This window comes from Triplophysa rosa, linkage group LG23 (assembly GCF_024868665.1).
Source record: "Triplophysa rosa linkage group LG23, Trosa_1v2, whole genome shotgun sequence".
Taxonomy (NCBI): Eukaryota; Metazoa; Chordata; class Actinopteri; order Cypriniformes; family Nemacheilidae; genus Triplophysa; species Triplophysa rosa.
The window spans coordinates 16685040-16703919 of NC_079912.1; the positions used below are offsets into that span (position 1 = coordinate 16685040).

At 38.4% G+C, this 18880-nt stretch overlaps 1 protein-coding gene across 1 annotated transcript in view; it reads left to right on the forward strand.

The window, feature by feature from the left end:
• The window catches only part of fndc3bb (fibronectin type III domain containing 3Bb), a 55294-nt gene that overhangs the window by 24920 nt on the left and 11494 nt on the right, over nucleotides 1-18880 (forward strand). Inside the window, exons 5-21 of the mRNA XM_057322680.1 lie at nucleotides 38-269; nucleotides 949-1245; nucleotides 4633-4691; nucleotides 6992-7155; nucleotides 7677-7736; nucleotides 7907-8045; nucleotides 9275-9328; nucleotides 10747-10871; nucleotides 11844-12018; nucleotides 12748-12834; nucleotides 14287-14422; nucleotides 14518-14589; nucleotides 15119-15237; nucleotides 15555-15660; nucleotides 16245-16423; nucleotides 17772-17885; nucleotides 18503-18652. Of these exons, the coding sequence (XP_057178663.1) occupies nucleotides 38-269; nucleotides 949-1245; nucleotides 4633-4691; nucleotides 6992-7155; nucleotides 7677-7736; nucleotides 7907-8045; nucleotides 9275-9328; nucleotides 10747-10871; nucleotides 11844-12018; nucleotides 12748-12834; nucleotides 14287-14422; nucleotides 14518-14589; nucleotides 15119-15237; nucleotides 15555-15660; nucleotides 16245-16423; nucleotides 17772-17885; nucleotides 18503-18652 (2268 nt within the window). The remainder of the gene's footprint in view (nucleotides 1-37; nucleotides 270-948; nucleotides 1246-4632; nucleotides 4692-6991; nucleotides 7156-7676; nucleotides 7737-7906; nucleotides 8046-9274; nucleotides 9329-10746; nucleotides 10872-11843; nucleotides 12019-12747; nucleotides 12835-14286; nucleotides 14423-14517; nucleotides 14590-15118; nucleotides 15238-15554; nucleotides 15661-16244; nucleotides 16424-17771; nucleotides 17886-18502; nucleotides 18653-18880) is intronic.

Below are 18880 nucleotides of genomic sequence, written 5' to 3' on the forward strand. Positions count from 1 at the left end.
GTTTGTGAGCATTTTGTTTGTCTCTTTGTGTCTACAGGTTTTAGAGGACAACACAGGTGTGCGGAGGGTCGTGGTCACTCCCCACTCTGAATGTTACCAACCCAGTTACTCGCCGGCTCTGTCCCCGAGCCACCACATACACCCGCCGTACCTTACGCACCCTCATTTTATACCAGCCTCGCACACGTCGTATTACCCCCCTGTCAGTCCCGGGGACGTGCCTCCCCATCAGTTCTATCAGCATCGACTGCCACCCATCTACCCTGAAGGTGAGCTCAGAATAATAAATGGCAAATTCAGCTTGAAGTGACAAATTAACAGCAAATCAGAACATATTTGATGTTTAATATGCAGTTTGTGGGCAGGGATTCTGGATCACTGTGGGTGGAGCTAAAGTAGAAACGTACGACATACATGCGATGAAGTAGAAACGTACTGGCAACATGTGCGTTGTAATAAGTTGCCAAGTTTGCACAAAAAATCCACAAATTATATATTTATTTTACATGTATAATATTTATCAAATATTTATAAAATATACACAAGCATACAATTTTCATTTAAATGACTTTTTACCTTTTTACCCTATCAAAATGACCCATGATGTCATATAAAGAGAACAGAGGTCACACACGTTACCACTGCGAGACAACATTTAGTGAATTTAGGCACAAAATAATGTATGTTTACTATTTGTAATGCGAATGAGTTAAAAACTGCGTAGTCAAATATTTGTACATAAAATATAATTTCGAATCAGTCAGTGAGTTTTTTTTAATGCAGACCTGGCAACCCTAATTGCCCATCCCCAGACTGCTTTCAGGAAATCTGATTACCCAATAAATTCACTTGTTGCTGTAATGACACTGGACGTGAAGGTGAAGCAGCTCCTCCGTGGTAATTTCTTCATGATTTGCTTACCGTAAAAACATCTACATCTTATCGCAGAGATCATCCCTTTGTACAACGTTTCCACTTTCATGGGTCATGAGGAGTACTGTAAACCTCCACCCAAGAAGCTGAAACAGCCAGCGGAGCGTGCGGGACTGAATCAGGTGACCAGTCCGCTATCCAGCAGCTACAAGACCACCACCCCCTGCACCACCCCCTGCACCACCACTGCAAACGGCTACGGCAAGAACCACACCAGCCCCGGAGGAGGAGGAGGTGGAGGAAGCCCTGGCAGCAAACGGGTAGATCGGAGAGCCAGAGGAAGCCCCAAACAAATAGATGTGGAGCAACAAGGTGAGATGTTGCTCAAATGCTCTGAATTTGGTGACAGATGTACGATGGCAATAGCACGTGGATCATTTTGCGGGCTTCAGATGTAGATATTTGAACCATTTGGCTATACCAGACCTCTTGTCTAAAACACAGGCTTGAGTCCCATCATCCTCTGTTCTTTGTTTTGCATTCAGTGGTGGTAGAGACAGTTTCCCTTTAATTAGTGCAGATGCTGAGCGCCTTCAAATACCCCAGAAGCCCAAATCTATATTCACCGAGCACCAGTGAAGTCAGCGTAGTCCTGTAGAAATCTTAAAGGGATAGTTTCCCCAAAAATAACAATTCTGTCATTGTTTATTCACCCTCATTTCATTCAGAAGTTAAACCTGCATATGACAATTTCTTCTGAGGAACACAACAGAGGTTTTCTATAAACAATGGAAGTCGATGGGGGGGCTGGTGTTGTTTGGTTACAAACATTCTTAAAAAGATCTTAGAAAAAAGCCATTTGAAATGAAATCATTTTTGGGTGAACTGTCTCTTTAAGGAATATCGTCAGTCTCTGGTGTTTTATGCTGGCTCACGGCAATGACTATTTACAGTGTCAGCCTGACTCAAATAAAAGCCAAGTTGCTGACTCGGGTCTTCTAGATGAGGAGACAATCCTGTCCACATCTGTTGAGTTTAAAGCCCTCAGATTTCATAAGCTTTTGTTTTTGAACTCTTATATCAGCGTCAGCATTTACTCTTCAGTGTGTGACGCAATCATTGGATAACAGTATGCAAGCAGGGATATAAAAGAGCGCCCACTAGTGGCCAAACGAAGTGGTTCTCTTGAATGAAACATTTATGAATCTCGAGCAGAACAAACTTCTGTGTAAATTGTTCATGAATCAGTTTTGTGAATTGCTCGGGTTGAAATTGTGATGTTTACTTAAGTGGTTTTATGTTTGCATTACACAGACAAACTCTGCTTGTGAATCATGAATGAAGGCCCTGTGGGATCGTGAGCTACCATACTACTCTCATTGTTTTTGCTGGGGGGCAGTATGCATACTGTGAACAGTATGCCAGTTTTCTTTATGCATACCTGTACCTTCTAAATTTTCTAAAATGAGCATATACAAACTTTACATCTCTCTTATAAGCAGTTAAAGTCTCTTTTTATCTTTACTTCCTTGTTTTAGCATACTAGTTTTAAAAGTCAAGTATGTAGTATGTAGGCTTGTTCTGGGGTCAGCAGTACATCAGATGAATGTGAAGCACATGTTGCGTCAGATGGTGGTAGATTCCACATTCTCCATATCAGCATTTCCTTTTCTTTCATCATTCCTTTGAAAAGCGCTAATTCTGTCTAGCAGTTTTCCTCTTTGTTCTTTAATGTCTTATCTTCCCCTGGTCTTTGTTCTTTGGACCGTCGGTTCCCATGCCTCGTCTGTGTGGAATAGAGGGAGGGTGTATGCGTGTGTGTCTGTAGTCTGTGGCAAAACCACAGCCCGTAATGAGACGCAGATCACTTCCTGTCTGAAGCGACAGGACAAGGCTGGTCCGTGTTAAGGAAAAAAAGCACAACAAATTAAACTGAGAACCGAGATGAGCCCATGTTATTGAAAGATGGTCAAAGTCTGTCATTGTGAGAGACAAACACAACGTCAGAAGATCTCCTTGAATTCTTTGCACTGTAGGAAAAAGCCACATCTATTTGGAAGTATTTTACGTATTATCTAACTATCTTGAAAGTTTGTGAGCTACACTACAAGCAACTATATTTTTTGGTGTTTGTAGCAAACAAAGTGGAAAAAATATAGTGATTTGAAGAGATTTATTTACCAAAAATGCTGGCAATGCACAAATCTACAGAGCAGTTTTGTCGAACAAAAACTAGAAACAAGTTAGCGTTTCAGCACGGCCGTTTCACTCATTCATCATTCCCTTCCATTTTTGTATGTTTTTGTTTTGTTTTGTTTAAATGCCTAAAAAGGCCCCGTGACTAACACAAGATCAAGATATTTTCATATTCAGTTTTACAGCATATACCTCATACGTGTTTTTTAAGCAGTTGCTAACAAGTTGCTACATGAGACTACAAACGTTAGCTAAAAGTCGGAAAAAAAAAATGCAACATGGGCACAATTCACAAAAAAAGTGGATGGTTTAAAAGAAGTTTAAAAGGGTTGTTGGATGTTGGGTGTTTTTTTATTTCTGACGGTTGTGTTAAGGCTTTAAAATGTATAAAAGTACAAAAAATATTTTTAGCAATAATGTCTTTTGTCGAAGGAAATCGTGTGATGCTAACATCCAGGTTAGCATACAAAAATGTCATGACTGCATCATAATATATATTATGCAAAAGTTGTAAGATAAACATTGTGTTCAAGGGCAGCATTTAATTCAATGTTTTAATTTTTGTAAATTAATGTCAATGGCAGTTTTGGGGAAGGAATCCTTTTATTGAAACAATGTAAATTAAAACAATTTATAGTGTTCAACTATAAACTTGCGTGCATAATACTGTAGACGGTTTTATCGAAACACACGCGCCTGGAACACACGTCTGTGTTTGGTTATCGGTCTTAACCAGTGGCTAGTAATATAACAATTTATTTTACCTTTAGTTTATATTAATATTAAGTTATATTAATATTATATAGTATATAAATTGCATTAAATTAAATGAAAACTACTCAACAGTTATTGTTTCTTTGCGGAGGTCTACCTGAAGTCAAGTTTGGGCCACATAACGTTTGTTTATGTTGTTGCCGCTGAAAAGATATTACAAAAAACAACACTATATCACATTAGAAAAAAGTAGCTCTTACTAAAACGTTATACCAGCTAGTTATTCAGTCCCTAATGCTGTCTCCAGCACCATCGTGACGCATTGCTACGTGGAATCTTGTGAGTAATCCAGTCAAGACCACGTTTGACCCATCATGTTTGATTTTCATTCCATACATGGAGTGGAAGCTAGGATTTTCCACACATTTTTTCCGGCCTGAATTAAAAAAAAAAAGAATGCACTGAAAACATCCTTTATCCCATCCACCATCTTCATTAGGGAAAACCATACAGGTCAGTGTGGGGTCATGTTGCCATGACTTCATCACAAAGATGACTCATTGCAGGGGCCCCTCGAGCCCCCCGTAAGAACCAGACCTATGAACCTCTCTCCTTGACAGCCACTTTCCTACTCGCCGCTGGCTCGCTGCAACCACTCCATCAGGATGTCTCCAAGTCCTCAGATCTTTATCTTCTCTCCTGCCGCTGTTTGCTGTTATTGGAATTGTGTCTTTCCCCTTTCAGACCCTTCCAAACCAGCGTAGAGATGTTGCAGACACACGCATACTGATTTATGACTGACTTGGACAGATGTGGTTCAAATTTATTGATATCAACTTCTCTTTGTAGATCACGATGTGGACGCGAGGCGAGTTCAGGCTGTGCCATCAGGAATGGAAAAGCCCCAGGTGGGTGACTGAAAACATCTTTGCCCCCAAATCTTTTCTTCTGGAGACAGTTCACAGTTTAAAATAAATGTAATTTCATGGTTTTGCCGGTTAGGTTAGGACTTTTTACCCCTGGAGGGTTATTGCTTCACTCTGAATGTTTTATAGCAGGTGCTTGCAATAAAACATGACTATTGCTCTTGACTAATCTTTAACCTTATGGCCAAAAATGTTTTCCAACTTTGGGCAATTGAATGCATTACAATGCAATAAAAATATTTTATGCATGTTGCATTTGTGTGTTCGGAATATAAACGGAAAACCCGAATTTAAGGAGATTTGAAAAAAAATAACAACACGAGAGGATCAGCAAATGTTGTCAATATATCGTGGCTGTCTTTCTGAAACCTCATATGTCCAAATTCACTGTTTTTCATTAAAGGCGGGGTAACCGATTTCCGAATTGCGCTTTAGACAACTGAGGTGGGCCGAGTACCAAAACAACATTGTAGCCAATCAGCAGTAAGGTGCACAGTGCACAGGACGGACATTAGCCGAGCCGAACGCTGACGAAAGCGAAAGATGGGGGTAGGGGTGTGTTTGCTTTGGTGATTTGAGCATCAACAACGGCTAAGAGAAATCGGACACCCCGCCTTTAAATGACAAAAAAACACTGTGCTTTTTAAATGATTACATTCTGTGTTGTCACAAGCAGTTTTAGTACTTTTTATTGGTTAGATATTTGCAAAGCCCAGTGACAAACCTAAAGGATGACTAATAATAGTGATTTATGGCAAAATATAAAAATCACAAAATATGGAGATACAAGGTTTCATATGGACAGCAGCGATATGCTCTATTTACAGGGAACTCTTTTAGTCTTTTGAACATATAAATATCTGGTCTGAATTAAACAGTTCCATTTCCTTTCACTAGGGGGCAGCAGGTATTAACAGTTGTCCTAAATGGTTCAATGATTCATTGATGGGTCAAAACATATGTTTTTTATCTCAGTGCTGCCTGATTTTGTAGTCCTTGTTTATGAAAGTGAGGATAAAGCCAAGGCTGTAAGATGTACAGGTATGTATTCTCAAATAAGCAAGGTTCTTTGCAGATGCCACCAGGGTTGATGTTTTGTTACATAATGCAATGACGTTTATGCTTTTTTAAAGGTCTCCAGGCAGGGTCATTAGTTCGATTCCCAGTAAATGCATGGGTTAAAATAAATGTAAATCTCCAAATCGAATTGTCAATTGCTTATAAATGTACAGTACTACATTTTAACCATATATGTGTTACCTAACAGGGTAACAAGAACTATCACATTTTTTAGATATCAGTGGTTCTGTTTGTTCTTTCACCCATCTGGAAACAAAAATACAGTCGCACAATTTCTGGTTTCCCTACAGCGACTCTAACAACAACAGCAATCTAATAATAAGGCATTTTCCCATGATCATTTCTTTGGAGTTGTGCTGATGCAGTTTTATGCTTGCACCGAGCCTTTGAGAAGATACCAGCTTTTTCTTTCTCTGCTAAAATGATGGTACAGACAGCCCTTCTCAGTACAATGAAACATAGCAGATGAGTTGTCTGGTTCCCCAAGGCTGAATCCTCTTTAGAGGCTGATGTTTTTTTCTCTTGAATAAGGAGTCAGTCTCTCAGTTGTGGTGAACGTCAGCTGATGCTTCATTCATTGAAGAAGAGCCTGCAGCAAGCTTGACACCCGAATTAAGCAGTTATTTACAGCGACCTCTGTTTATTGATGTACCAGACATCAGACATGATTCACAGTCTGCTTTCACATGTTTTCAACCTTATTTTAGACTCACCATTTTTGGTAGACTTTTTGATTATGCAAAACAAAGCAGAAAAGTAACCTCTCAGCCACCAAACATGATGACTTATTTCTCTTGTGGTGTTTTTTCTGTGTGGTAAATATAGCAAAATCTAGATCATGTCTTAGTCATGTTATGCATAAAAAAAAATAGATAGAAATATGGATATGTGCACTGTGACATTACATTGATGGATTCTTATTTCTAAATGAATTATTATGAAAAAGTTTATAATTTGTTCACATTTAAAATATTTATTTGTCATGTAGGTTTTTTGTTGCCTAAATTCAACATATATTTAAAGTATTGTATTAAGAGATGAACCGCTTGGTATTAAGAGACGAATCAAAAATCATCTGGATGCATTACAGTAATAAGAATTTGCTTTCACATGCCAAAAAAGCTCCTGTGAAATTAGTTCTTTAAAACTAAAAGAATTTTATTGCACTCTAAAGTAAATAGTTCTTCATTTTGTCCCCACAGGTGTCTAAGGTCCAGTCTCGCTCTGCACTTGTGTCTTGGACTTCGGTTTTCCTGCCAGGCTCTTCTGGGCGGGGCTGGCAGGGAGACGGGGCCCCTCCCACCTGTAACTATGAACTACAGCTCACAGATAAGGGAAGGGATGGAAAATACAAGGTTGTGTACAGGTAAGGACCCTTGTGTACATGATGTGTAGTGTAGATGAATAAACTTGAGAAAAACAATTGATCAATTTCAGATCATTCGTTGAACTACATCTATATGACTCTATGTCAGTGGTTCTCAAACTTTTCCATTGTACGGACCCCCTGGTGTAGAGTGCATCGCTTTGCAGCCCCCCCTTATAAAAACGTATAATCTTAAACTTAGAATTGTAATAAAAAAAAAAAAATTCTGTTATACAATGCTGGAACATCAATACTTTTGGTTGGTGGTCTTTTTTTATGTTTGATTACATAAAAATGACGATAAATGTCTATATTTCATATAATGCCACAAAATCTGTGGCCCCCCTGGATCCATCTTGGGCCTCCCCGGCCCCCAGTTTGAGAACCACTGCTCTATATGACTAGAGCGAAGCATGCTGGCTGTTATAAATAGTACACTAAAAGCTAAGGCAGATCTGATAGAATGCTTGACCCCTTCACCCCCACAAACACATTCTTACTGTCTATATCTTACATTTCAGCGGTGAGGAGCTCCAGTACACCCTTAGTGACCTCAGACCAGCCACAGACTATCATGTCAGGTAAAAGATATGCTCCTTTAAAAAGGGACATGTACAAAGAGATGTACAATGGAATGCTTAACTGATACTGTATGTGTCATATCTGATTGGGGTTTCGAAGATAGTTTCAGTAAGTAATTCATTTACTGACTTGGTTTGAAAATACTCATTATTCATTGTGTGTATTACAGAGTATGTGCTTTGAGTAACTCCGGGAGAAGCCCCTGTTCGGATGTGAGGGCCTTCACTACCCATAGTGGACCCCCTGATACGCCTCTACCCCCCAGACTGTCCCATCGCACTAAAAGCTCCCTCACATTTCAGTGGAAGGTACGTCCGGTAGATATTAAAAAAGGTGTCTGTGCTGCTGGAGACCAACATAACAGTAACCATTTACTGTATCAGACATGAAGTGCCGACCCAAAATATTACCAGAATTGTTTATCGAACCATAGTAACCAACAATGTCCTATGCTCAGTCAGCACATCACTAAACCTACCTATGCACATTATTTATTTTTTATAAACCTATTTAGCATGTATTTCCCCGCTGACCTGTGACCGCAAGTTGACAACCGTTGTAATATCGTACATGGATATACTTTTAAAAATATGTGATTGCACATTCATTTTAGTTGCTCGATGACCGTAAACAGCCTACATTTAGACTAATGTATGACTTTTCAGGTGGTAGACTTGTTTGTTATTTTTATACTAAATGTATTTGTTGAAAATTCCAAGAAATATGCCTTAAATGTAGTAAAATCACTTGCTTGCATAATTTTCCTTAAAGGGATAGTTCACTCAAAAATTTAAATTCTGTCATCATTTGCTCACTCTCATGTCATTTCAAACCTATATAAATTTCTTTGTTCTGTTAAACACAAAGAAAGATATTTGTAAGAATGTTAGCAATTTTCAGTTCTGTGACATCATCCACTACCATAGTAGGAAACAAATATTGTATTTTTTTTGTTCTGTTGAACACAAAGTGAGATATTTTGAAGAATTTAGGAGCACAAACAGTTCTGGGGCACCTTTGACTACCATTTAATTTTTCCTACTGTGGCAGTCAACGATGTCACAGAATTGAAAATTGCAAACATTCTTCCAAATATCTGTGTTCATCAGAACAAAGTAATTTATACAGGTTTGAAATGACACGAGGGTGAGCAAATGATGACAGAATTTACTTACTCTCTTGACATTTCAAACCTGTATGACTTTCTTTTTTTCTGCAGAACACGAGAAGATATTTTGACAAATGTTGATCAGAGAAAACTGTTGGTCCCCATTGACTTGCATTGGGTTTATGTTCACACAATGGAAGTCAATGGGGACCAACGTTTTTTGGTTACCAACATTCTTCAAAAAAATCTTCTTTTGTGTTTTGCAGAAGAAAGAAAGTCATGCAGGTTTAAGATGACATGAGGGTGAGTAAATGATTACAGAATTTAAATTTTGGGTAAACTATCCCTTTAAGAGTCTTGTTATACTAAGTAACACAATGTTATTTCCAAATTCCATTTGTGTTTTAATGTTTACATATTTCATTTCAGCCCCCTGCAGACAATGGCTCGAAAATCACAAATTATATTCTAGAATGGGATGAGGTATGTGAAACCTGTTCACGTTCTTCTCCTTGTATCACGTGTGTGACCTTTACTGTCTGCCCATTAACCCATGAATTTTGCACTACATTTCTTCCTCCTTCCTCTCTCTCATCTTTCACGAATGACCCTTATTTCTTTCTCTTTGGACCTCTGTACATTAACATTCATCATTGCCGTTCCTTGCTGTTGTTCCTTTCACTTACAGACTAAAGACCAAGGTCTTACCGTGTATACTATGTTTACACAACATGTTTAATTGCCGATTGAAAGCCATGATTCACCCCACAAGGTTTTTGAATGAAGCTCGTGTGTTTTATCTTCTTTGCTGAGGATTTGTCCTTCGTGGCACCTCACAAACAAGCAGTCAGATGCCGAATTCATCTCTTCCCTGTTCTTTTATCTGCTGGATTGGGACAATATGTGCTGTGGCTTTGATGTTGTTTGTCTTCCTCAGTACATGAAACGTTGGTTCTCTGGTGGCTGCAGCTTAGTTTTAAAGGACTACTTCATTCAAAAATGTTGTTTCATAATTACCCTTATGTTGTTCCAAACCATTAAGATTATATTTTGCATTCCAAAAAAAATCATTAATATTTTAGAACAATAAAAATAAAAGAGGAATGGTGCCATCAAAAGTGGTGCATACAGTATTTCAATATAGAGACATAAGCCTTCTGAAGCCATTCCAATTTAAAGGTGTATATCACCCCAAAATAAAAAATGTTTTTATTTGCCGGCCCTCATGTCATTCCAAACCTGTATGAACACAAACGATATATTAAAGAATGTTGGTAACCAAACAACACTGGCACCCATTGACTTCCATTGTATGGACACAAAACCTCCGAGACGTTTCTCAGAATATCTTCTATTGTGGTTTACAGAAGTCAGAGTCAGATACAGATTTTAAACGATGTGGGGGTGAATAAATGTGGCAGATTTTTTTAAGTTGTTATTCACTTGAGTCACCTTAGCAGTCTGAATGGTTTCATCTTTTGTATTCCATGCAGTAAAAAAAATGGTCAGGGTTGAAAAGTTATGAGGACGGGTAAATATTCTTTTAACTAGTTTGTGTACGTTGCGTTAACGTTAGCATTTTTCAAAGCTTTTCTGACTCGATACGAATTCATTAAAAATCAGACGCACCACCAGAAGATGTTGGCAACAGTTTCTCTCCACAGAAGCCATTCAGAATACTTTGCTTTTAACTCAATTAAATTCTGGCTCCTGCTGTTGTTGTGACAATTAACACAGCAGCCAGCAACAGTTTAGCTGTTTGTCTGTTTCATGTTAAAAGTCTTTCTGTTCTGACTAGGGTGCACAGCAAGCGTATGTCCATTCTCTCTGTGTTTTATGCTTTTGATGTTTTTCCAGTTTTTTTCATTTGTCATTCCTGACGGCATCGTTTTATGTTGTAGGGGAAGAAGAACAGCGTTTTCCGTGAGTATTACGTTGGACACCAGCGACACTGTAAAGTCGTGAGGTTGTGCCCTGCCGTTGGTTATACGTTTCGAGTGGCAGCGCTAAATGACATAGGCAGCAGGTTTGTGCATTTGTTTGCAGATGTTACTTTCAGTGTACATTACAATCACATTTGGACATGTTTTAGAATCTGAGTTATGTGCCAGTACAAAATGCAGGTGCACAAAGTTTACCTTGATCCTTTGCTCAACGTGTAACAATAGACACGGTTATAAATATGTATAATAAGGCATATATAATACATACAGCGTGGATACTCCCATGATGCTCTTTGAAGTACTTTGAGTACCATGTACTGTAAATGACATGGAATGTTAAAGCGATAGTTCACCCAAAAATGAAAATTCTGTCATTATTTACTTAAAATTCTTTGTTCTGATGAACGCAGGGAAAGATATTTGGAAGAATGTCAGTAACCAAACAGATCTCATCCCCCATTTACTACCATAGTAGGGAAAATAAATACTATGGGAGTCAATGGGGGGTGAAATCTGTTTGGTTACTGACATTCTTCCAAATATCTTCTTTCGTGTTTAGCAGAACAACGAAATGTATCCAGGTTTGGAACAATCTGTGGGTAAGAAATGACAGAATTTTTAATTTTGGGTGAACTGTCGCTTTAATGTGATTATCATTCAGCACACTTCTAAACAATATAATGCGTTGTGTGATTGTGGTTCCAGCACAATACTTCTAGGTGCTTTTATTGAATATGTTAAAATTTGTATTTTGATCAATCATTTGCAGTAAATCATAAAACAAAGCTCACAAATGTAACCCCCTGCGTCTTGGCCTTATGCTGACGTAGTACATCATAGAATTTTGGCCCTGAAGCGCCCCTGTGTTTAATGACGCGGTAAATGAGAAAATTCGACCCTGCACCGCTCACTGCGAGCCTCTAGAACTGATCCACTGAGGGACTGAAGTCCAAACAATTTATAATTGTAAAAATGCCTCTCGCACACTTCCTGTATAATCTTTATAAGAAATGGATTGGTTTTATGGCTAGCAATTAATTTAATTGTCTCCGCAGTGGATTCAGCACAGAAGTGGTTTTCTACACCACAGGAAGTCTCCCACAGACGTCCCTTCCTCCGCTGCTGGTGCTGGCTGGTCCGTCGTGGGTTACGCTGGAGTGGACCCGACCGAACAGCTGCAGCCCTGAGGAGGTGGTCACGTACACCTTGGAGATGCAGGATGACACAAAGGTTTCTAAATTCCCATAATTTAACTGCGCTTTTATTATACATTCCGATTGCTAGTTATAGGCTCTTACTCTCAGTTTTCAGAGTAAATGGGTTCTTGACTAACTCCTGCTGTGTGGAGACGGATTAAATGAACGCAATTTGTCCTCAAGCTAGTTGTTTTTAGATTCAGTCATGGAGGAGGGACGGTCTAGGGCTGTCACGATATCAGACTACTTGGTTATCATGGCCAAAATAATTCACAATAACAATATTATCACAATGTCTATTGAAATAGAAATAATGCTAGAAGTCAATTTCATTCAATTTGCATTACATCTTAAAGGGACAGTTCACCCAAAAATAACAATTCTGCCATCGTTTACTCACCCTCGAGTTGATCCAAATCTGTATACGTTTCTTTGTTCCGATGAACACGGAGAAAGATATTTGGAAGAATGCTTGTAACCAAACAGATCTTGTCCACCATTGACTACCATAGTAGGAAAAAAAGTAGTAGTAAAACAGGATGTAACTGGCGACTATAGTCCAGGGCCCGGTTGCATAAAGCACATTAAGTGTAATTTTCCCTTAAGTGTGTCCTTAAGTATACCTTAAGTTTTACTTAAGTTATTCTCCTATTGTCTTTGGTAAAGGAAAATCACCCCTTAAGTGTCATACTTAAGGGAAAAACTTAAGGTGCTTTATGCAACCGGGCCCAGTTCTTTACTAAATGCTCATGTGATTTGTCAGGGACTGGAGTTTTACGCCGTGTACAGCGGTTTGGAGCTGACCCGTAAAGTGGAATCACTAAGAAGAAACGCACAATACAGATTCAGGGTAAGTGATGAGTTCACCATCACAGATTTACACAAAGTTTACGTTACGTTCAAGCATCACTTCCTGTAAAAATACAACAATATGCATGTGCACACAACCAGAAAGCACATTGGTGCTTGAATGATCATCTAGAAAAAACATTTCTACAACTCACTACATCACTTTCTTCTTTGTTAATAAGGCCATTAGTGTTAACTGTTAATCGAATGAACTTCAATTTCTCCGTCAGCTCCTTTTTAACCGGGAGCTGTTTGCCAATCCTGCAGCTGTTGGAAGAAGTGAATCGATTTCCCACGGTGATGCGTGTTAAAGGCTTTTAGTTTAATCTCCATGAAGACAGAGAACAGTGGGTTAGCATTATCAGGAGAGAAAGACCGTTTCATTTCAGAGAGGATTTAAACGTCACTTAATAAGACGCTGCTGAGATGCAGCCTCAGATTGTCGATCGCTAAATAAAACTGTGTTCTGAATCTTAATACGTCATTTATCTTATCCGCTTGTCATTAATGTCGTCTGAGGTTATTACGACCTTTTATAGTGTGTTCAGACCAAACGCGACTTGCGCGAATGAATCGCGCTATTCGCGCGTAGTTTGACGCTTGAACATTTTGAGTTTACTCGCTTCATTCGCGCGTGAAATTCACAACAGACGCAAGCTCGAAAAAATAAAATGGCGGCCGAAACGCCCGTTGGAGCATAGTTTAGTATAAATGTAAGTTTCTTTTTCACTTTCATCAACTTCTGATTGCATTTCTAGCGAGAAATGACTATTGTAGTTTTTAAATATGTGATTAGTTATTGCAAAGACGCTCTCTGTTTATAATTCAAATAGACTTCAGTTGCGCTGCTTACAGTATCTGTTTCTCTGGGCTGCCTTCGTGCACAGATGCTGCACATCACTACTAGAGCAAACTCCTGATTGGTTAACGCGCCGCGAATTTTCGCCAAAGTTCAGATTTTTCAACTCGCGTGAATCACGCGTCAAACGCCCGAAACGCTCAATTCGCGCGAATCGCGCCGCAAGTAGGTCTATCGCGTCTTTACATTGACTTAACATGTAAATCACTCGCGCTTCTTTCGCGTTTGGTCTGAACATTTTAGTGTACTAGTTTACTGGAAGTGGTGCAGTATATACTGTAAAATGCCTGCAATTTTTTTTAAAATAGTGAAACGGGTCATCACATATGTTTAGTTTACTTATCATAGAAGTGCAGTCATTTTCCATTTGAATTCAAATTTGTGTGAAAATGTCCACCCTTAGCATTTTTACAATTATTTTTTCAAATCTAATATGGTGTTCGTCACTGTGCTCTTTGCACATTTTTGTAGGATTTTTTGCTCATCCTGCAGAATCCGTATTGTAGTATTGTATGCCATTTTAAACATAGCCATTGTAAGACCTCCACCTTGCGTGATCTTCTGAATTTCGCTCCTGTCTGGTGCCCCCCACAGCTCATCACATGTAGCGGCGAGTGGAGGAGTGCACCGAGCTCTTTGCTCGTGTGCAAGACGACACCTGACAGACCCGGATCCCCACTGAACCCTGCAGTAAACACAGTCACACATCACAGCTTCTGTGTAACATGGGGTAGGAACACAGGATCGACAGGACATCATTGTGTTTAATACCCATTTATTAGTATTAGTTGGATATAATCTTGACCAACTTAATTATTTAATCAGAACCTCCACAAGATGACGGTGGATCTGGGGATTTGACGTACGTCTTGGAGATGTCAGAAGGGGATTCTGAAGGTATTAGGGTGTTTCATATAACGGCTAATTTAATGAACATTTTTACAATATTAGACCCTCAAAATATTTTTTTAACGTTCCTATTATTTTGAAAGGTCAAACGCAACATTTCACTAATTTAATATTGTAGTTTTTAATGTGACTTTTAATTAAATCACTATATTTTTATGGGCCAGTGCTTTATGGGCCTTAATGCTTTCAAAATGCAAAATAATTTTGGTAGTCCTAAAACAGGGTTATTACAATATATATTTATTGTTATTTGTACCTTTTTTACATATAATAATAATAATAATAAAATTTATATTACTAGCAGGGTGAAGTATTAATATTGCTATATTATTAGTGCAAAAAATGTACATATCAATGGGAAAATAAAAATTAATTGGTCAAATAAATGTATTCATATAATATAAATGTAAAATGTTAATATTAGTAAAAAGGAAATCTGACATGTTCCTGACAGGTTTTGTGACACTTACCCAGGAAAATATATTTTGTGATTATTTTGAGTGTTTGTGTGTTGCAGAGAGGCAGTGGTCGACTCTCTGTAGAGGAGCAGAGAGGAAACATTTGTGTAAAGATCTAAAACCGTCGACACGCTACTCGCTAAGACTCAGCTGCGTCACTGCGGGAGGGAAAAGTGAGGTATGACCTAAGAATTGTGGGAAATCATTAATTCTTATTTGACATGGTTTCATCGGAATGCCGCAACTGGTTTGGTTGTATAATATAACGATTTTATATTTAATATATATTAATATTAATTTATATGAATATTCTATTCTATATTAATTGTATTAAATGAAATTAAAACTACTCAACGGTTATTGATTATTCGCGGAGGTCTATCGGAGGTCTATCGGAAGCCGCGTAACTTTTGTTTGTTGTTGCCGCTGAAACCGTCTATGAACTCTTATTAGGACTGGCATATGTTTTGATCATTTATTGTGTTGGTTTTGCAGTGCTCTGATAGCTTGACCGTGTGCACTCTGAACCCACCCCCTGGCCAATGTCAGCCCCCAAGAATTGTGGGTAACGTTAAACACAAGGAGCTTAATTTGCAATGGGGTAAGTTTGTTTTTTATACAGTGTCTTTCTCCTCTCGTTTCTCTTGTGCATAAGCGATTAATGTTATATTATGTTTTCTGAAAAGTGCAAGGATCTTAAAGATACAGAACTTTCCCCAAAGCACATGAACCAGCTGAAAGTGTTGCATTTACAATTTACATCACCATTATTAGTCTGTATAAGAGTAGAAGTGAGCGTATGCAGTTGTTTGTCAACGATTATAGTACTGACCCACTGTTTTTGAGTGAAGGTGGGCGCTCTAAAGAGACAGAATACCGTCTATATATAACCTATAAATAACTGTGAAATAGCAGTGCTGAATTCGGCCGTCCACACTGACTCTCAGCAGACGTGATCTTCACCGCATGTTCTCCATCACTGCAATTGATCCGATTACTTTCCGTAGCTAGTGAAGCTTACGGCTGTATGGAGAGTTGAGACCCTTTAAGGTTTGAGAGGTTGGCACTTTGAGGTCATCAAAATGATGTAATATTACACACCAGTGTGTGATGTAATGCTTTGTGTATTGGCTTGGATTTTAAAAATGAATCTTTTCTCATTCAACACCCCCTTCTTTCCTCCAGATGGTTCTGTGCGTGGGGAAGAGCGTGAAGGTGTTGAGTTTAGCTTGGAGATGTGTGCAATGGAGGAGGGCTCAGAGCCAGTGGACGTGTACCATGGATGTGAAACAGAGTGCACTGTGGGTAATTTGCTTCCTGGCACCACCTACAGGTTCCAAGTTCGTGCAGCCAATAATGCCGGGGTAGGTCACACTACATGCATAATCTAGTTTTTAATGAAAGATGGGATATTGGACTGAAGCCTCATATCGCAGTGATTTACATTTTTTCCAAATAGCATTACTATTGGTCACTCTTCATGTTTGACTGTCGGTGTCGGCGCCAGTGGTCCAGTGGACTGTGTGCCAATATGTTGTGCATGCAGCACTTCGGGCGACCCGAGTTCGAGTCCCATAATTTCGTGTCTCACTCTCCGCTGTCCTATCTATATAAAGATGCAAAAATGTTTGTCTGTGGGTTTTACAAACGTTGAACTAATAAAAAGTATTGAAAAGAGCTTGTCAACATTGACAACACAGTATTTAATTAAGAAATGTTTTTCATTCGCAGATGAGAGCTTAAGTTGTCCAGAGTACCAAATGCAAATGGAAATGCTGGTCAGCTGCTACTATTAGAAGTTACATAATAAATAAATGATTTTAATGATAAAAAATTTAATTAAAAAAAGTAAAAAGTTTTCCATGTTGAATATCATTTTAAATAAATCTCAGTATTTTGACTGAAATTTCTAAAGATTTAAATGAAAATTCACAAAAACACCGTTTCTGTTTCAGCCGGTCATAAAAAATGAGAAGAAATATATAGGCTAGTAGTTTTTCTCAGTTCAACCACCGTTGGCATGTACAGCATGAAGTACATTTTGGCTCCTGGTTTAAACACTTAAGTTATGTTTTATTTCAGTTTTTGCTTATTTATAGAACATATCTATAATGCAACCCCAGTGTATCCCAAAGTGCTGTGTTTGTTTCAAATGCCAATGTTTTAATTTTTTTTTATATTTTATGTTTTACATTTATTTTAACTAACCATTTATTATTTACAATTGAGAAATGTATACTGTATGGTAAAGTATTATTGAACAATACATTAAAAATAATTACTTCACTTTTAATTTTAACTGTAATTGAACAACAAACAATATTTTGGCAGGTCTTTCGATATATATTTTTCAGCTTGGTAAGATTATTTTTATTTTTTTCTAATTTGTTTGAATAAACATTCAGTCAGAAACAAATGAGCTCCATTCTGACTCATCGAGGTAAAAATACAGCTCTCCCATTGATACAGTATGTCACACAAACCTTACGTAACACAACAAACCCTCGACATCTCCTCAGGGGCAGTAAAGAGATCTTCCCTTTGCTTCAGTAAAGATATTAAAAATCTAATTCAGCTGTCACAGGAGATGAATGGATGCCAAACACAGTATGAGGCTTTACCTGCCACAGAAATAACAGATTCCCTCCTTATGGCAAAACCCAGTGCATCCATTACTCAAACCCTCAAAGCCAATATCTTTCTCTTTTCCAGTTTGGACCCTACTCTGAATCTGTGGAAATAAGCACTGCAGCTGGTCCCCCAGGCCAATGCAGCCCCCCTAAAATCAACGTGACATCACATTCCTGTGCTGTCGTGACCTGGGAGGTGAGTTGGGTTGGCATTCCTACTACAGACGGGTAGATGAATGGCGGATAATACTGTCATTTTTAAAAATTGTCCAAATGATGCTTTTTCACAAGGAGAGAGTAATCCGTTGTAAAAAGTAAAATGTTTTGAATTACAAGAATAGACTAAAAGCAGGCAGGGAAACTTTATCCGACATGCATTGAGAGCACCATCGAATTATCTTCATCATTCAACCAGAAAGATGAAGATTGCTCCACTAAAAGCCCATTTTTTGAGTCCGCGCGACCCTTTTCTATAGCAATTATAGGATTTTTTGGAGGAAAATCGTTTTTTTTTTGTCTTTGTAAAAACGTCTTTTTAGAGCAAAGGGAGTCCTAGTTTTTGTTCACATTGATAATGGAATTGGTTTGTAATCCTGGTTGTGTCTCCTGAATGTCAAAAACTAAAAAGGTATTTGTATTAACATTCTGTTTGGTGTCTTAAAAGGTTGTTATTCGTTCAGTGTTGCAAGTGCTGGCTTCACATGCTTTTCCTAATGAAACCGTGTCTAACACATAATTAGTCATGTATGGCTGGTGAACATGTGTTTGGTTAGTGTCTGGAGTGTAACACCTGCTCTAATTTCCCTTTCCTAGAGCAAAGAGAGTTCTGGGATAGACATTTCTGAGTACCGGCTGGACTGGGGATGTGATTCTGAATCTCTTGAGCTGCTCTTCATTGGAACGGAAACCAACTTCCAGATCTCCAACCTGGAGGCATCGACAGAATACTGCTGCCGACTGCAGGTACTTCATGATTTAATCACATGACACTTTCTAAGTGAGGACTTTAAATAAATATTGACGTCTTCGTTATTATATTATATTATTAGATGTTGTTTAAGGTATCTCGGTGCGTGTTGCGTAGTTGTGCTTGAAGTGTAAACTGAAGCTGAGCTTTGAGAAGATTTAAAAAAAGCTTTGCTAAAAAATAACACACAACACGTGTGTAAAATGTATCGAGTCAAGGCCCTG